The following is a 19,222-nucleotide window of genomic DNA, read 5'->3' on the forward strand; positions in this document are numbered from 1 at the left end:
CCCCCCTTCCATCAACACTCACCGTTTAAAAAACTGATCCTGGAAGAGAAATGTTCCAATAAGACTCATATACAACAAATGCATAGGGAGGAAAAACTTTACTCTATGGTGGGAGCAGAGAAGTGGTCAGGAGGATGCAGGCAGGAGCAAAGAGAAGCGGCTCAGTTCTGTGCCATGGGAGAGGGGGAAAGGAAACTCCCCAGGCTGGGAGAAAGGTCTCTGCTGGGAAATACCCCCCTCACCCAACTTCGCATCAGCATAACCTGCAATGCTCCTGAATTACAGGAGAGCTTGGAGAAAAACATGCAGGCATCACATGTTGAAAACACTGTCTGAAAAGGCTTCAAGACATCCTACCATTTTTCACTTGGTAGTAGCAATGTATATTGGCAGCTCCGTAGTGTGTTTAAGGGAAGAAGAGAGAAAGACAGCAACATGCACAAACTGTAACACTCGCCCTCATTTTGTGCGTTCATACAGTGACTGATCTGATTAACACACAGCGTTTCTCTTTATAGATTATCACAACCTAAAAGCACCTTTTACTGCTTCTGTTCACCTTGAGAGGAAAAACAACCAGATTCACTAAAACTAATAATGCAAGTAGTTAACGAGTATGTACCATCAAGTGCCCAGCCCTTTTACAGTGTCCATCGCATCCCATCTTTGCTAACAGGACAGGTGGAAGTAGGTAGCACCACTGTTAAAAGTTCACAGTAACAACAGGGCAGACTCCAGCACATAGTGGTAACGAGCAGCAGGGGAACGGGTGGGAATTCCTGATTGCTTTTAGAGCTCTCATTAGTGAAGAAAATATCCTGCTGACCCACACTGCACTCCACTGCAAATACATTACATCTAATCAGGCAAATCTCCTGCATGTGAAATTGAAATTAGGCAGCCCAGGGGACCACTTCACTTCAGGACTCCTCAATTTTTATTTGGACTTATCTAATACAAAGAAATACAAAAGTAGTCAACTCCAAGCCTGCCTGACAAGCACCTCAAGCAGGCAATAGTGCGCCTGAAATCACCACATCAAACCCCCCCCAAGGTTTTCAGTACTATTGTATTTGACCTTTAATTAAAAAACACTTCTAGGCAACATCCAATTTTTGCTGTTCCCTTGAGTGGGTTTCCACTCTACAGGATTTGATGAATTTGAACCTTGTTTCATCCTTTCTGAAATTCTTCAAGGCATGAAAAGAACAGCATGTGGATTACATTTAGATACTTTTTGTTCTTGGTGCCAATTTACCATTGCTTGGCTCAGAAGAAATTGTTTAAAGGGTGATAAGGAAAAAAAAGTCATAAAGCTTCCAGTCGCCTGACTAGAATTCAAGGCAGAATAACAACATCTTCAGGGCAACCTGGGGGTCTCTTGGTGGACCTCAGTGCAACCATCACGACAGCTGCTGCCTTGCCAGCACCGAGTCAGGATTATAGAAAACCCTTACATGAGGGCTACCTCTCAAAATCATTATGAGGACGTGGCAACAAGTACCAACCATGGATTCTCCACTGCTGTCAGTAGGAACTGATGATGATCAGCCCTTAGCTTTGCAGAAGGAAGTCCCAGATCACTGTCCTTGGAGGTGGCCCTCCAGAACCAAGCTAAGGCACCTCTTTAGGGCAACAAAGGGAAAAACTGAGTTGCCAAGAAAGCCATTTTGTGGAGAGAGAGGACTATTTTGCAGTGGAACCAATCCTGCACCCTCCCCACAAGCACTAATCCCTTCAACAAAAGCTGGAAGTAATAAAAATCTATTCAGGATGCAGTCTGGAACAAATCTACCACAGTGTTTTCTCAGACAGTTAAAATATCTGTCAAGCTAAAAGGACACCAAACGCAGAGTGAAATCTGCTATGCACGCCTTTTACTTAAAAATACACACAGGGCAAATGGTCAAATGCACATGTGTACACTTGAGTGCCCTCCTCTCCCAAGCACGAGCTGCTCCTCACAGCTACCGAGCCACTTACAGCCTCCGCTGACCTCAAGAGCAGTTGTATTTTCTAGGCAGCCTTGAAAAATCACACTAGGTTTCCTCAACAGCCTCTCTGCTTGCATTTGAAAACCTTGGCCTCTGAAAAATATATTTGTAACAGAGGCAAAGAAAATTTAAAAATCTTAAAAGAAAAATACTTACCATCATAACTAAAACAGCTCTAAAAGGTTTGCTTTAGTTTTAAATATGCAGGAATGAGAATGCCAAGGTTCAGTTTCCTGTGGAAGGCACTACAGCCATTTCCTGCCTCATCACATCATAATTAACATGCCAGGACAGCTGGACTTTATCAGAATTGTTTCATCAAAAAGCAACAACCTTTGAAGACTATGGCCTTTTGTTTCCATCAGTAAAGGCATAACCAGGCCAATTTCCATTGCTTATCCGTAATGATCGCAGCTGTAATTTGTATGTAAATTATCAGTTAAATTGTTTTAGATCTGCAAAGCTTAAACCATGATTCAGGAAACACTTAAAGAATTCCTTCTGTTAAAAAGCAGCAACTAGGGACTCTTGTGAGGTCCTGGACTTCCCCAGGCTCTGCCTAACATAGGCAGGAGAAGGTGGTGAAGGGCATTTGACCATTACACACCACTGCGTGCCACGTGGCACGCTCAGAGATGGCTTAAGACTACTCCTCAACTCCTCATTTGCTTTTCAATCTGTCTTGCAACACAGTATCTTAAAGGAGATGTGGCCTTTTGGACGTGATATAAAATCTAGAAGAGAAATAGTGATGGGAGGACTTAGAAAACACCAGATACGCAAGCTTCAGTGGTTTGCAAAAGCACCACACCAAATCCCACCCCTAACTTTCATGTAGCTCTGATCTTGCCAAAATCACAACCCTCTTTCAGCAACGTTGTATTAATCCAACCGAGTTACTATGATGCAACTTTTCATTGAAAACAGACTACTTGCAGGGATGCAGTGCCACGATCATTCTTCCAGCTCTTCCCATCAAGCGCTCAGGCGTCGGGAGGAAGGCTGTGCTGCTCCCGCGCCCATCCACGGCTTCCAACAAGCCCCAGCAGTTTTGTGGGCACCTTGTAAAAAGCTATTGCATGAGGACTTGTTTGTGCAATGCTCTGCTCAGGGGCAATCTGTCTTCTTGCAATTTCCCCCCTTCTACGCCGCACGAGTTTGCGCTCTCCCCACCATCTGAGAGGTTTAAACGCTCACGCTCTAGAAGCATCTTTCATTTTGAGCAGGGAAAGTGTGACTGACCCCTGCTGAAGTACAGACCCCATCCCTGGCAGACGGAAATTGTCAATGGCCTTTCACCAGCTCCTGAATCAAGATTGATTAACAGTCGCTTAAAATGATAGCTCACATTACAAGAACATCACTCCTGTTACAGGGGACACCACTGGGTAGCTCTCCCTGTTGCATGAAAGGGAAGGAATCGTTACCACAATACTACAGAGCCTTGAGATCAGGTGTTTTTCTTTTCTCCTCACTATATGCGCTTCCAAAAGCCATTTGTGCTCACAGCAGATCACCAAACCCACCAGCACAAATTACAAGCACAACTGTCTTTTGCTAACACACCGAAAATACTGCAAGTCCTTTCCTGACCAACACCAATAAAGCTCTGAAGTGATAACAGACATAGGGATGTTTCCTGAAAGGAATTTCTACCCACTAGTCCTTTCAGGGGAATGCTAACACTGCCTGAGTTGGCAGGTTTTGCCTAGACAACTTCTTTTAAAAGCAGTGTCCCTTTTCCAAACTTGCCAATTATCTTTGCCACCACATTCCTTTGTCAGAGCAGCCTCCAGCTGCTTAATCTCAGTCACTTCAAGCTGCACCTGTGAATCAGACAGGGTTAATCACACTAACAGATGGCAGGGGCCAAACAGGCAGCTAAGAACTTATATCATTTTAAATAGCATCTAATGTTTCACAGCTTCAGACCAGGGCCAGTCGTATACAACAGTAACTAACTAGGGGAGCTGAAATCAGGCTCGTACTTTATCATCTGAACAAGTGTTTCAGGCATACAGTATAGCTGCCAATTACTAATCAGGCTGAGGAGCAATTATACTACCTGGCTACTGCATTCGGTAACTAGCTGACATCTCCCATGAAGGATTTCTGTGTTCTGACTGCTATTGACTTTACAAAGCACAAGCGATAGCAATAGACAAAGCACTAGCAGTCACCACAGGGATTTTGCAACAGTGCATAGGGGCATAAGGAACCAATATGAATTTTACTTTTTTTTTTTTTCTTAGCAACTGCTCTATTTAGAGCCTATTAATAGCTTTCCAAATTCTCTAAAGGGACTGAAGTTTAACATTCAGATAGGTTTAAGACTCTTTTAGCCCATTTTCATCATGCATAAGTAACTAAAATGTGGTTTTAATGCTGGATTGCTTTCTTTGAAACAAACCTTGAGGTCCTTTGCAGACAAAAAAACCTCATTGTCTCCAAATTCACTCTCCCCGGGGAGATTTCTGCTGATATTAAGGATTGAAGGATTTGCCTCATTACAACTTAATTTTATTTTTAAAGTTTCCATACCACCTTTTAACAAAGTGAGCTGGATCTTTGTTTCTTCTGCCAGATTTCAGCTCAGGTTCAGGCAAAGTTAGTTCATCTTGTGAGAGTCTAAACCAGACAAAGACTGAACTTCAATTTAGGAAGAAAGGAAACTGCAGAAGAGCTAGCAAGAAGGGAGAAAGAAAGTACAGACCAGTAAAGCGTGTTTAGAAGAATATTAGTTTATTTTTCTTTTTCTTTTCCAAGTTATGAACTATGTGAAACAGAAAATGGAAAAGGACAAAGATAACACTATTTGACAGCCCATGCAGTTAACAATCAAGAAGCTCTGAAGGCAGGAGTGCGAAAGACGGGACATTATTTTCCATGTGGATCTTGCTAGTGACTTCTGGCAGTTCGCTGTTACTTACTCATCTGGTTGCTGTCATTCACAAAGTCCTCGGACCCATCATTGTCGTCTTCATCATCCCCAGAGGAAAGAGCATCTGCACATTAAAAATAATCAAGTCTTTAGACCAGCCTATTTTGCAGATAAGTAAACCAATATGCTTTATCTTAGATGATCTATCAAGGAGAACAGATGTTATGTTAGTTGTGCAGAAGCTATAGAAAAAGAAAATACAGCCACAAAATGTTTTATTCTTATTAAATTCTAACAAAACTAGCTAATAATCCTGAAATGCTACAAAGTTCCCAAAGGGAGCTTGCTAACTCCAAAAATCCCTCTTCACTTACAATTTTTATTTTTCTTAAAGACATTCAGTTGAGCAGAACCGAGTATCTCCAGAACAATTTATCTCTAAACTTAAAGGATGTAGGACACCCCTTTTCCTCTTCTGATGCGGGGGGGGGGGGGAACTTGTATTCATTCTACTGGTTTTATCATCATCACAGCGACTCTGTATAATTTAATCCCGTCACAGTGGCATAAAAGAGGGCTATTCAGCAGCTGTTAATTGCTATAGATCCCACGAAGTAAAAGGAGTATATACAAACTGAGTCCATTTCAGGGTCAGGACAAGGAGGAAAATACCTGAAATAACTACAGAACTCAGCTCAACTTACTGTGCCTGAGTGGATTGTTTCATGTTATATAATAATGTGTCTTTATATCACATTTTACAGCTTCTACATGCAAAAACCTACAGTTAACTCACTCACCTGTTACATTTACAATGAAGTACAGAGTATCACTGTCTAGGGTCCTAACAGCAGTGCAAGCATAGAGGCCCGAATCTCTGGGTGTAGCATCCTTAATTTGCAAGTACTCCCCAATAATCACTGTCCTATTGTCGGGGCCCAGAGGGACCCCATCCTTAGTCCAACTGATCATGACGGCGTCTTTCAATTGACAGCGCAACTCAAGTGGTTCTCCTGGAAGTGCTGAATATACATCTGGCTGAGAGATTTGGTATTTGGTTGGCGGCTCTGCGAAGGTGGAAGGAAAGGAGGAAAAAGAAGAAAGAGAAGGGAAAGGAGAGAATTTCCAACAAAAGTCAGTGAAGGCCCCTTTTATCCACAGAAATCAAGTTACGTTCAATAAGAAAGTTGCATCCAGATTAGCCCAGCAATCTGTCTTGTAAAACTGAACCATATGCAGGTATGGGATAGGCTTTATTTTCAAACAAAGCTCATTCCCTTTTCATCAGTGTCTCAGTACATGCCTTCTCCTAAGTGCCATGCAAAGGCACAACCCCTTTTGCTGGTCACAGCAAGCCGACCCTGGGGGGATGAGTGCTGCTGAGCCTGGGGGCTTCAGAGAATTTGGAGGTGCCAGGAGGAGTTCAAAAAGCAAATTCAGTTTTATATCCTAGAATTTGTGTCTTTGATTCAAAGGAATATTTATCTTTACCCATCTGATTTTGTAAGTAGCTTTTTTTAAAAAAAACTGAAGAGATATGTGTTGGAAGAAAAGGATGGCCAAAAAACCCTTCACTGACTAAGCTAATAAACATGAGTTCCTATACACAGCATATATGAGGACCTTTCTTCTCCCTGCACCATTTCCAAAGTTTCTACATTTGCCTTCTACACTGCCAACTCAGCTCCCAGTGACAGTAACTTTTTCCTTTAATATTTTTTTTTTGCTTCATTTCTTATTTCACAGCCTCTCCTGAGCAGAAACCCAGAAACACAAGCAAAGCTTACAAAGTCACAAAGAGAAGTTCAAAACGAAATGGCTCATCCATCAGTTCCCTTTTGTAACCAAATAACGAGAAGAATGTCAAACCACAGTCTTTTTCCAAAAAAACATCCTTGGAAAACTACATCTGCCTATAGTTACTAGAGCTTCATCATGCCCTTCCAAGGGCAGCTCTCGGCAGGGGGAAGGGAGCCGCAGCCCTGGGCCCTTGTCTCCATAGGGGCAGGAGGACAGGGACAGCTCGGCACACCTATGACACCCTTGAGCTGTGCCAGACCAAGGGACTGCTTTCGTAGCTGGTTTCTCCCTACAACCACAGTATCCCTCTCCCACGAACTTCCTGGCCTCACCAAGGACGGCATAAATAAAGGAAAAAAAGCATGAAGGAATCTTCTGTTTGCTCAGGAGGAGGGTCACATCACACCAACAGCTGCTACCCCGCGTGCACCCTGGCACACATCCTTCCCTGGGCAGGCACCAACTGTGCACCACTGTGTACACATATAAATAAAACACACACCTCTTTTTGTTTGTTTAGGAGTCTGAGGGAATATTAAAATAGGTGACTCCTTGGTGTCCACCCTTGCTTCTAAGAATATCGAAACCCTGAAACCCGTGTTCCTCATCCTTGGGGCATGGCATTGTCATTTCTTGTATCACACTTTCAACAGAGAAGTCAGAAACAAGCATCACATCTGAACTAGCCTGTGGATGGGAGTTTGGAAATGCTGAAGCTCTGTCAGTAGTTTAGTTTGAGGTAGTCCTGTGAGGAGCAGGGAATTAGACTCAGTGATACCTATGGGTCCCTTCCAACTCAAGATAGTCTATGATTCTACAAGTACCAGAAGTGGCCACCGCAGTGGGACACTCACGCATTTAAATATTGGGTTATACTAGTGCACTTGAAAATAGTGTGGCCTATTTCTCCTCCCACTCATCCTAGAACCACGTAATTCCAGGGAGTTCAGTGGGAGCTTGCCCGAAGCAAAGGGAGAACAGATCCAGGGATGTGCCCCTGCAAAGCAAGCAAAGCTTCTCCTGGCTTTTTCCCTAGGGCAAACACGTTTTTTCGAACAACGGATTTGATACATGCATAGCACCAAGATGGTGGCCAGGAGAAGTACATAAAACCATTTAAATGAGACCAATTATGCAGACTGTAAAGATTCTGGGATTTAGATTTTATAACAAGGTCTCTAAACTTTCTAGTGTGCAAAGTTCCATCTCAAGGTCTAGGACAAGCTACAATACAGCTTTATACTCCTTATAAACTAATTCGGTCTGGCTGATAGTCACCAATCCACAGATCTGCAATGCAGGTGTTTCACTGACTATTACACTATGCTATTAGAAATCTAATTTCCAGAAGGAACATGGGCTCCTTTCTACATATATTTTGCAACAATAATGAGTATATTTGAGTCTGCCTGAGATTTTTTTAAACTCAGATTCCACTGTCAAATTAAAAGGTAGTTGAAGTCAGATAGCTAATTTACTTTGAGGATTTTAAGACTTCTTTGTAACACTCGACCCGCAAAGAATATTTCTTTTACAGAGTTTACACTGTGCCAACAATGTACTGGAGTCTAAAAGTGTCTTTGTTTAAAGCCACCATGGGTGAAGATAACTCAACCCTCCTTTAAGTGCATTAGAGGCTTTTGCTGAAGGGTGCCAGGAAACTCGCAGGATGGTCTCATAGGTTGCAACGTCCTCCGGGGCAGATCAGTTGTTCACATACAATTATAAGGAAAATAATTTTCTACCTCCCATCCTTGATTTCATCTCTTTCTAAACTACTATCCCCAAATTTACGCTCAGACCTTCAACACAAATCCAAATCCAAACTCAAGAGCAGTAATTTATTTCAAAATTACAAAAAAGTTCCTTTTACAAGGAAAATTACTAGTATACTGAAGAAAAACAAGTTTCAAATAGCTATTAGCATTTGGTAAATATTATCCTCCTCCATTTCTTTCTCTCTAGAGTATCAGGGAAGATACAGCACAAAGTGATGTCAAGAAATAATGAAGTCATGTTTGGAAATAGTGAGTTATTTCAGGTAAGCCTTTGTGTTGCCAAACTAGAATGTAGCAGCACTTAAGACTGTCACTTTTTATAATGTTTGCCTATAAACTTTTTCCAGTGTGGGTTTGAAATGGTGCCCAAAAGCAAACAGAGAACAGGTGGGATTCTGAGGCAGGAGTCCGCCCAACAGCCTCACTGCAAAAATCAACCGGTTTCAACTGTTAAAAAATTCCCAACAGCACATAAACAACCTACGCTGCAAAGTTAACTCTCTCTCCAGGACACTGCACAAGGATTTTTACATCGCTCTGAAATTTAGGGACAAATTTTGAACTCATGTGCACACTGTACCATCAAATCAATGGTTCCCCTGAGGCTGACATCAGGAGTCTTTCCCCACTTCCACATCTTCTCTAGCGTACTAGAGAAAAAAGGCTGTAAGTTTGCTCAGCCTTCACTTGAACCCACCCTCCAGTGTTTTCAGCAGCATCCTCCTGAATTTTCCCTCAGTAAAAATCGGTAGATAGCAGAAGGAGGAGATAGCCCTGCAGAGTCTCCGTCACCAAGCAAGGCTTGATGACCTGGTATCACACCCATGGCTCCTCCAGCCCCCTCTGAAGCTCCGCCTTGAAACTGTGTCCTTCAGCCATCACCATAAGCCTGTAAATCAGCCCTTTGCTGGGCAAGCTCTGCCTGGCCGTGGGAAGCCAGCACAGGATTCCCTCCTAAGCAAATTCTCCTGTAACTGTGACATTAGCTCCTACTGCAAAGGTGCATCACCCGATGCAAATAACTGTCCATCACCCCCTAAAAAACAAACAAGCAACAAAGGCACGTGCAAAATTTCAGGTGGCGTTCTTAAGCACTGGGGACAAGTGAGGACACGTTGCTTCTGCTATTGTCTGCTCTCAGCTACATCCTTATTTGTAATAGTGGTGCACACAATGTATTTAAACTTTATAGGTGGAGCTATTGAACAATACCACCATGGAAAACCAAGTTGCTGTTAAATAAACAGACGTGAACTTTTTCTTTGCCTGCTTGCAGTCTCGCAGCATGGTTTATGCCACCCAGCCAAATGGAGTAAATACTGTTTGTATAAAAACCATGACCACAATAGAGGACTGGGGACATTCTGAATGTGTTATTTCAGATTATTATGAGATACGCAATTACATTCCAAATCATGCCTTTATTCAAGATTTGGTCACCAAAATAAGACATTTATACTTCCTTAGGTTTTAAATTATTATTTGCCTTCATTTATTAAAATGTTAACAAAGAGCTGCTTATCTTAAGGCTCAAGGCATTTAGTTACTTAGTTACAGAGCCAAATAATTAAACAATCAGCTAATAGCTAACCCCAGCAAAGATTCTCACACAACTCTCCATAACACAAAAGACTCAGACCCCATCAAGCCACTTTCTCTTCAAAAGGCTTTAGTAAATAACTAAACACTCACCATAGCGTGCCCAGAAGGGTCAACAGACCTGACCTGTCAAGAATCCAAGAGGTTCATTGCAACACTGAATGTCCCCACAGGGAACGCCAGGCTGCCACCCACTACCACTCCTCCTGCTTCTCCTACCCCTTCTCCTGTTTTTCCTGTCATTGAGGAAGATCCAGCAAGACCACGCTGGATGAGCAACATAGAATGGGGATGTCAAACTATGCCTGAAGCAGAACAGCCATGGGCCCCAGGACTTTGTGAGTCAAACCCAAGCCTTTACGCTCGCTCCAGGAGGCAGCCTCTGCGGGGTCAGGGAGCCCAAATATCATCAGTCAGGTCTGCAACCTCCCTCCCACCTCCCAGGGCTTCTCCCTCAGTTTAAGTTGTCAGGCTAATATTAAGAGTAGCTCCACATCCTCTTCTGGTGATGGATGATAAACTCAGCCTACAAAAGAAACAGCTGCTGGTTTAAACATGCAAAGAGTCATTCCTAGCCATGGTGACTATGTCCTGTTAGCTAACAGCAAACCAAAGCCACAAAGGCTAAGCACATCTCCTTATACAAAAGGGGATAAAACAGTATTTGCAATTCATCCATTTGCTTCTCCAAAAATCACTGGATTCCCACTGTCTTATTTGTACTGCATTTCCATCAGCTAGCTGCCAGGTATGCCCAGCTTTGCCTCCACCAGGCATGATCAGGAAGTCTGTTCTGATAAAATACTTTCCTTTCCAAATTACTACAGTTCCTTCTATAATTTCAAAACACTAAAAAATTTTTTAAAAAACCCACCTTGTCACTGAACAACACTCCAAAGAGCAAGAATAATATCCCCCCTCTCTAATGTATAAAAACATCAATTATTCAAATCTGATGAAAAAGATCTAGGCCTTGTAGAAAAAATTCATCAAACACAAAGCATCAAAGAGGTATCTGTGATAGTTAAAAACATAAATACGTGGCAGATTCTAAGTCTTCACTTGTTCCTTTAAAACAAGCTCACAGGCTGCTCTATTTGAAAGCAGTGACTTCCACAAAATGTTAAGCGCCAGACTCTCCAAAATAAATTGAGATATTTTTTCCTGGCATCTTCTTTAATCCCATTATCCTTATTCTATAAGGACCTACTCTTCTGGGGTGTACAAGAGATGAAATCAGACCAAGAAAAAAATTATCAGAGGAACAGGAAGAATTCTTTTGCCCTGGAAGTGAACATTTGCAAAACAAAGTGTTGCCACATAATATATGCCTGGTACTCTAGCAAGCGTAGAGCTTCCAGCCACACTGATGGGCTACAGCATGGACCTCCAGCATCATGTCAACTCCTATTGAGTGTTACATATACTAAGATCATTTAAAAAAGTGAATCTCCTCCAATTGAAGTACTTGCCAATGTCATCATGGGTAAGGGAAAATATTACACTACACTAAGTTGTTTTCCTAAGCTTTGAAGACTTCAGAAAAATAAATAATTCCGGTGAGTAGCAAAGTGTTTCACCACTTGCAGGACCCCCCGGCCAAGAAAAAAGCTCTGCATGTGCACCTAAATTTATCCCCACGTGATTACATCTATCTGCCTTGTGTAATGCTCTTTGGCAGATGAGCAGCTATGGAACTGCAACTCCTTGAGGTAACTACCCCCAAGCAGCATTTAGCTCTGGCTAGACACAAGGCCCTCACCACACCCAGCAGAGAGAGCAGTGGGGGCAAAACTCATGCTATATTGGTGTGTTGGCTGATGCGGGGTGAGGTGCAGAACTATTTCAGCATGGCTTTGATGGCTGCAAAGCAGTTGGGTTAATGCGTCTCACCCCATGGTTAAAGGAAGAAGACTCCTTCTCAAAAGAAAAAGAAATTGTACTTGTCTAGGCTTCATGCAAAGATTAAAAATTCCTACAACTTGTAGCCTGCTTGCTCCTACCTGTCTTTACAGTTGTGATCATTGAGTTATGGCTGCACAACCACGCAACATGCGTCAAAAATGCCAAGTATCACATGCTCATGGGCTTGGCTGTGTGCTTTATGCTTTTGGAAGCCAAGCCAGGGAAGGCTCAGAGCATGCCAAGTTCAAAGTAAACAGCAGAGAGACCAGCAAGGCCACCTCCTGCTGCTGGGAACTGCCCTGCAATTTCTTCCTGTTTGTCCCCATTCTTCACGGTCTGCTCCTTACAGGATGAAGACTTCTTTATACAACAGTCACCGTAGGATTTATCTCCAAATATGGGACAGAGCAAGAAACAGCAAAGCATCAGTTTGTCTTCTGCACAAAGACTTGGTAACCAGGGAGGGAGAAAACACACCCAAACCTTGAGCAGCCACACCAAAACCCCTAAAATTGTTGTGCTACCTTTTATAATTTCATCAGTATGGTGAGAAACTACAGGCTGTCTTCAGGATTTGAACCTTTGGTTCCAGGCACCAAATTTTGACCATTTCTGTTCAAGCCATAAGCTCCATCAGCTGTCTAAAATAAGAGAGAGTCTCTGTGCTAAGTGTACTGGGGACTACAATAGAAACCTAACACACATGTAACACAATCTCAAAAATAATTAACTACTCTTCAAACTCATTACAGAAGAGTCTTCTCATGTAATCTATTATACAATACAAAAGGGAAATGTATCACCTTTTGCCAGAACCTCAAATGAAAAGCTGAAAAAAAATTAACCTTCTCTCTAAAAAGCAGAATCCAAGACTAGGATCATTTTCTCATTGTTTCTACTTTCAGCAACAGCAGAACACCAAATCTTTTTGATTGTATTCTGCACATAACCAAGTGGCAGAGCAATTTAAACAACTCCCACTGTCCAACTCAGCATTAAATTCTGCTTGGAAAAAGCTCCATATAAGATATACAGCCTTGGGAAAAGGTATGAGCACGTATGTTTAGTCGCAAAGGGTTTTTCTTTGGTTCAATATTTTCTTGTATCTATTCCAATCTGTAGCTTTTTTCACATTCTTTATTTGCATTTCAAGAGCAACATAAAAACATAACAGAATATAGCATAAATCCAAACACAAAAACACAACCTTTTTCTTCCAGGTTTGCCGAAGGCAGTGCTCGGGACTATTACTACTCAACATGCAAAAGAAATAAATTACAACTGTGAGGTTAAAAATTGCACAATTTCATGTTTGATTGTTAGTTCTGGATGCAGAGAACATCTATTCAGATTCCCTATAAGCAAGTCAGCAGTTGTTTCTTTTGTACACGGTCCCATTTTTACTTGACTATACAAATCCTCTTAATTTTAGCAACTAGTCTGGAAGTCTCGTCTTGCCTGTTCCCCTGAAATTCATCTTCCCCCACTTTAGGAAGTGGGATTTGAAAAAAGTCACTGGAAACAATATCCCCAAACATCCCCTCATCACTTTTGAAAGTCCTATCCACAATGCGTATAAACCATAGGATATTCTCCAAACACTTCAAATCATCAAGGCATACCAGGCTCCCTTATAAACAAGAGCAACATTCAGTCAAAAGACATCAGAGCTAATTTAATCCCAGCTCCGCACAGAGAAGAGTCACCAGGTACCTGGGGACAAGGAAGGAGCAGCAGAACAAGCCCTGAAGTTAAAAGGTAGGCTGGCTATCTGCACTTCCAGGTGGCCCACAACCATTTACATGACAAGGGTTATTTTTAACTTGCAGACACCTCCAGTCACTCCTTACTGTGGCAGTGGCTCCTGGGCGCTTTGCCATACTAATGGAAGATGGTTCAGATGCTTCTAAATTATTAGTAGAAGGGCTATTACTGAATAGTGGTGTGCTGCAGACTTATTACAGAGCCTCCGTGTTAATCTTGTACGTCTGAAATACCTGTGCCACCCTGGCGAGAAATAGTATCCAATAAATCTGGGTACTTCAACAATGTAATATCTAAACAGGATTATTTTTCATGATTAAACTGTGTTTAATAGAATCAGGCTCAATAACCGCTCAAAATTTAAACCAGGGTTTTAAAATCGTTTTTAAGAACTGTTGGGTGGCATTCAGAATTACAAATCATACTGCTTTCCTTGAAACAAATTAAACATTGCAACACTGAGACACTGAGCAGGGCACTTCACAAACTTGCAAAGCGAGTCTCACGAAAGCACACGCTCTCTCGATGCCCCACAGCCGGACCTGCCAGCAGCTCACCTGTACCCCTGCACACCCACATAGGCCATCCTAAAGGGGATTATGAACCTTACATAGTTTTTCTACACCACAACTTTTTATTATGTTTAAAAACTAACGTGCAGCATGGTGCTCTGATCAAGTTCTGTCCCATCCAACCACGATTTAACCTCCCACAGACTTGTCCTGGTCAGTGCGGACTAAGGCATGTCCAGTCACAGCATCCAACTCCAAACCCCACTCAGAAACAGCCACAAGTCCCCTGGCAGAAAGCCTGAGGTGATAACTACCATGCCACAAAACTCCTTTCAAAATAGAAACTCATGAAAAGCTAGGAGAAAAAAGAAAAGATCATTAAAATACAGCCAAAATATGATTTTCACCTCCCCACCCAGCTTTCTCATCCTCCTTTTTCTTCCTTCCATGCCCCCAGCACATTGCTCTTCCCAGTAAACCCTCACAATTGCAAGCCATTTCCTTGGTACAAAGGAGTTTTCCTCTTGTCTCAGTTCTGGTGGCTTTGCTACCATAAGGCGCTTTGCAAGGCTGCTCGACATCGGTTAATGTCCCAAACTGATGAGCCAGTTCTTTTGCGGGGGAGGAAAAGCAATAATTACACACAACTTGCAACAGCATGTGAGGAAGGGAATGAAAGTAGGTCAGATCTCAACTCAGCTTCGCTGAGGTTCACCAAATGCTTTCACTTACAGTCATTTTAAAAATACAATTAAAATAATAATAGCATGGCAAGTGAAGGAAGTGGAACAGCAGAATTCAGCTAGCACTTAGTTTGCCTTTCTGTTCCTCCCTTCGATACGGATAATGCCATTTGTGCGGTGACAAGCAGCAAAAGGATCCAAACCAGCAGAAAGTGATGCCCATGAGACACATCTCTATGCCAGGTGCTGACTACTCTGATACTCAGAAGTAGGTCCAGGAAAAACAAACCCCTGAAAAAAGGCATTCTTTTTCCAAGAAGAAAAAAAAAAAACCAACAGCAGTGATAATTAAGAGATGGGAAAGGATAACCTGGAGATGTACATAATTGGTATATGAATTACAAGCTCTTACAGAATATCTCATTTTGCAACTGTCCTCGCTGAGAGGTGCAGTCCCCAAGCAGTAAATGCCAATGCAGTTTTGCTGACTCTCTCGACTCCGATTGAAACCCAAAGGGCCAAACTTCCAGAACTGCTCGGCACTCCCAGCGCACGTTTCGTAATTATAACAGGAGCTGTTGGCTGCTGCACTCTTGCAAATCTGGTCTTTATTTAAGATTTGCCTGTATTCAAAGTTGCTCCAACTTCTCTTTCAATCAGTTTAAAAGCCAGTTTAGTCTCCAATACTACAAGATGGCACCTCTGATTCTGGGGGCACGCTGTGCCAAATTCCCCCCCCCGCCCCCAAATGCTACAGACACACAGCGTCATGTGCCGAACCTGAAGTTAAAGGTCTAAATTTCAGATCGGTTCCCAAATTGCTGTAAGGATAATTTTACCCTGGCAGGCTCCATGCTAAATCAAGTACTGTCCAGTTTCCCACAGCCACCACAAACACAAACCAGTCCATCCCAACCAACTCTGTAGAAGATGCTCCCACCTGACCCACTGTGTTGGAGGAGCACAGCATGTCCAGCCTGCGATCAGGGAACCAAACCCTCAAGTCACACTGGTGCAAAACTCCAAACTCTGAATCATTTCAGGCATGTTTGGGGTTCCTGCTGTCTTTCCAGCATAAATTTTGCACTTGTTTAACACCTCTGAAAGAAATTTTCTCTTCTAGTTAAACCAGGTGCACTATTACAAATAGACAAGATGTAACTTGCCTAAGTGGGTGATGGTTCTTTTAAAAACACGTATTTATATTGGTAAGGAGTGCTGCTTCGAAGAAAGTCTCCACTTTCACTCTAACGCTTCAACTTTGAGGACTCACAAATGTTCAACACTTAAAAAATCTGATCCTTCTAGTAAGGAATTTTTCTCTATTAACCATAGAAAAAGGGACAGTTAAGTATTTTTCCTCATACTCCCCTCTGTTCCTAAACTAAACATTCATTCTAAGAAAATGTTAATCTTTGAATGTATTTGTATAAGGGCAAATAATCATTTCTACTGAAGCGGGGAAGCTGATATAGAAATACACTCATTAAGAGCCATGCTATGGTTATTATTAAAACACCACAATAGTCCATCGTCTCACACGTACACAACCTTGCAGAACTGGAGTTGTCAGCATTTTCATTGTAAATTCTGTTTTCAAAGGTTTGTAACTTGCTTGTAAAAAAGTTACTATAACCTGAAATTTGTTGCAAGTTCTCTGCCAGGGAAGAGCTATTTTAAAACTAGAAAACAATGCAACCATTGGAGTCAATCGTTGGTTTGGGGTTTTATCTATACAAGTGGTTTTTAAAAATAAATAAATGAATAACCAAAAATAAATAAATAAATAACCCAACTCAGTATCTCTGAAAATCTTCTGGCTTTAAAAAAAATAACTAAAGGAATCAAATCCCTAAAAGTTAGTATTTTCCCCCCTTCATAAAGCTGCAATTGTATGGCAGATAAGCCTGAAACGTGCAATTATTTGTGGTACTTCGCAAAATAGTTACCACACTGACACACTACCAACTCCCAGTGTCTCATCAACACTGACGTAAACAACAACCCTACCCATGCCCAATTAGTTTGCAGCTCAGGACTATGCCCCTGGCTAAAGGACTGTGGATTTTAAACACAGAATGGACACGTTAAGAATGATTTAATCTGGCTGCTTGTACAATTCCCCAGAATCTCAGCTAGCCATTCGTGCACTGGGCCAAATAACTTACTGAACCAGACACCCCTGAAAGGGCATTCAACCCTTAATCGAAGCTGTGGGGATGTCACATTCCTCTATAATAGGCTGTGATAACTGCCCTTCCTTAAAAAAAACAAAAAACACTCCTATTTAATTAATCAGTTTGAATTGTTATCAATTTGAATTGTTAATCATAACTCGAAGATATCAAAGCCACTATTATTGTAATAAAAAAAAAAAAAAGAGACAAAAAAGTAGTAACAAGGGAACTCTGGATGAACTTTTTGCTTTATTTTTCCTACCCACTTGGAAGCAGCAACCTGGTGCTCTGCCACTGCTCTGAGAAGATGACCACCATGAGGGTCCCACCAGCCCTCCATCCTCACAGCAGGGTGGCACCAGCATGGAGAGGACCCATGGGGCACCCCAGGATGGGGAGTACAGTGCTCCCCGTGGGACAGGGGACATCCCAACACCGCAGCATCCCTCCTCCACAGGCTACAGCCCTGCCCACAAACTGGAAGCACCTCACAAGACCCCCATCCTGATCCAGGCAGGTCGTGGTAGCTAAGGAGGGATCTCCAAGTGGACTGTGCCAACCACCGTGACCACAGGTGACATTAACCTGTAAAGCGCTGCCAACATTTTTACAAAAATGAAGGTATATTGCTCATCTTATGCAACATTTGTACAAAAAGGAAGGTATTGCTCTGGGTACCGCACTGACTGTATTTATATTCGTCTGTTGTTTAGTGCCAGCAAATATCTGTGACTGAGTTAAAATCCAAATGACAACTCATTACTCACTTCAGAGCCCACCATAAGCACACATCACCAATTAAAGAAGGTCTCTCTCTCCTTCACTGTTGCTCATAGGAACCTCCCAAATGCACATTTAAGGCCATTTTGAACCACTGTGTTTTTCACAGGACACGGAATTAGGCTATCCCTTGTGGAAAGCTTAAATTAGTCCTTTGAAATTTGACCTAAATTAAAAGAACTGAAACACATTGTTACTGCACCAGGCGAGGGCTTTAAGTGGGTGCTCCAAGGACAGTGTCAAGGCGTTGCATGTGGGAAAAGAGCCTAAATTAGCTACCCAGCAGAACGATAACACACAGCTTGGGCAAGGGAAGGTCGAGGGAGAGCTTGCTATTTATCAAATATATGTCTAAACTAATTATTCAATTCACAAAGTAACCCTTCAACCTATGTGTGCGGTCAGAGCCCTTTTGAAATGTTGGCTATCATCAAAGGCCTTCACAGCCTGGGTACACAGAAAGAGAATGGCTCCTTTGTACACACTGGGGTAGAATTATTTCCAAATATTTTAAAGAGAAAGCCTTCATACTTCCTAGGATAAAAAACATACGTAAACACTTGATGCAAGATATAATTTGATAGTTGACAGTCCCTAAACTAACTCCTACAGGTCCTGTTTCTGCTCACACTAAGAGCCTCAGATTTTAACATCACTGCTTCAGGAAGAAAGCAACCAGTAACAACCATACTCAGGATCCAGCCCTTAACGTGCACCCATGAAATAAATATTGACATTATCATTTACAATGGCTCAAGATACCATTTTCAGTGTAAATACTTTCATATGTACCAGAGTAATATCTAATGGTCCCAGATGAGATTCAGAGCTCAACGAGTCCAGCATTTTATGAAAGCACCCAAGAGAAGCGTGCTACCAAAGAGATCGAATTGACTGCAGATAACCAAAAGTCAAATACCTCGATGCATGCCTTGCACGTATCCTGCACATATCCATGCAGCTGATTACTCTATAAAGTACATACTTAACCAGCTACTCTGAAGAAAATGGTTGCAAACATCCCTGAAGTTATGTTTAGCTAAGAGACAAGAGCATATTCTCTGTTACAATCAAAGGAATGAAAAGCCACAACCTCAATTCCTGTTAACATTGCATACAGCTTTGTGAATATTCTGAGTCACTAAGACAATAAATAGTAACAATAAAAGCACCTAACATCAAAAAAAGACAAAATTTAGGGCATGTCCATGAAGGAAGACTAAGGAACAGATCAACACGTGTCACCAAAGGTCATGGCCCCGCTGACCTTCTCAGCTGGTATGAAATGTCATAGCTCTAATGACTGCACAGTCAGCAGCCCTACCAAAAATTTACATTATTAGAGCACC

At 42.1% G+C, this 19,222-nt stretch overlaps 1 protein-coding gene across 6 annotated transcripts in view; it reads right to left on the reverse strand.

The window, feature by feature from the left end:
- Window positions 1–19,222, reverse strand: part of FGFR2 (fibroblast growth factor receptor 2) — an 87,217-nt gene that overhangs the window by 60,790 nt on the left and 7,205 nt on the right. For 2 of the 6 annotated variants that reach the window (XM_074875442.1, XM_074875441.1), the window contains exons 3-4: window positions 5,676–5,942; window positions 4,925–4,999 (exon numbers count right to left, since the gene is read on the reverse strand). The exons of 2 other annotated variants lie outside the window; for them this stretch is intronic. In XM_074875442.1, the coding sequence (XP_074731543.1) occupies window positions 4,925–4,999; window positions 5,676–5,942 (342 nt within the window). The remainder of the gene's footprint in view (window positions 1–4,924; window positions 5,000–5,675; window positions 5,943–19,222) is intronic. 2 more of the 6 variants (XM_074875443.1, XM_074875444.1) reach the window with 1 other exon arrangement.

This window comes from Strix uralensis, chromosome 7 (assembly GCF_047716275.1).
Source record: "Strix uralensis isolate ZFMK-TIS-50842 chromosome 7, bStrUra1, whole genome shotgun sequence".
Lineage (NCBI taxonomy): Eukaryota > Metazoa > Chordata > Aves > Strigiformes > Strigidae > Strix > Strix uralensis.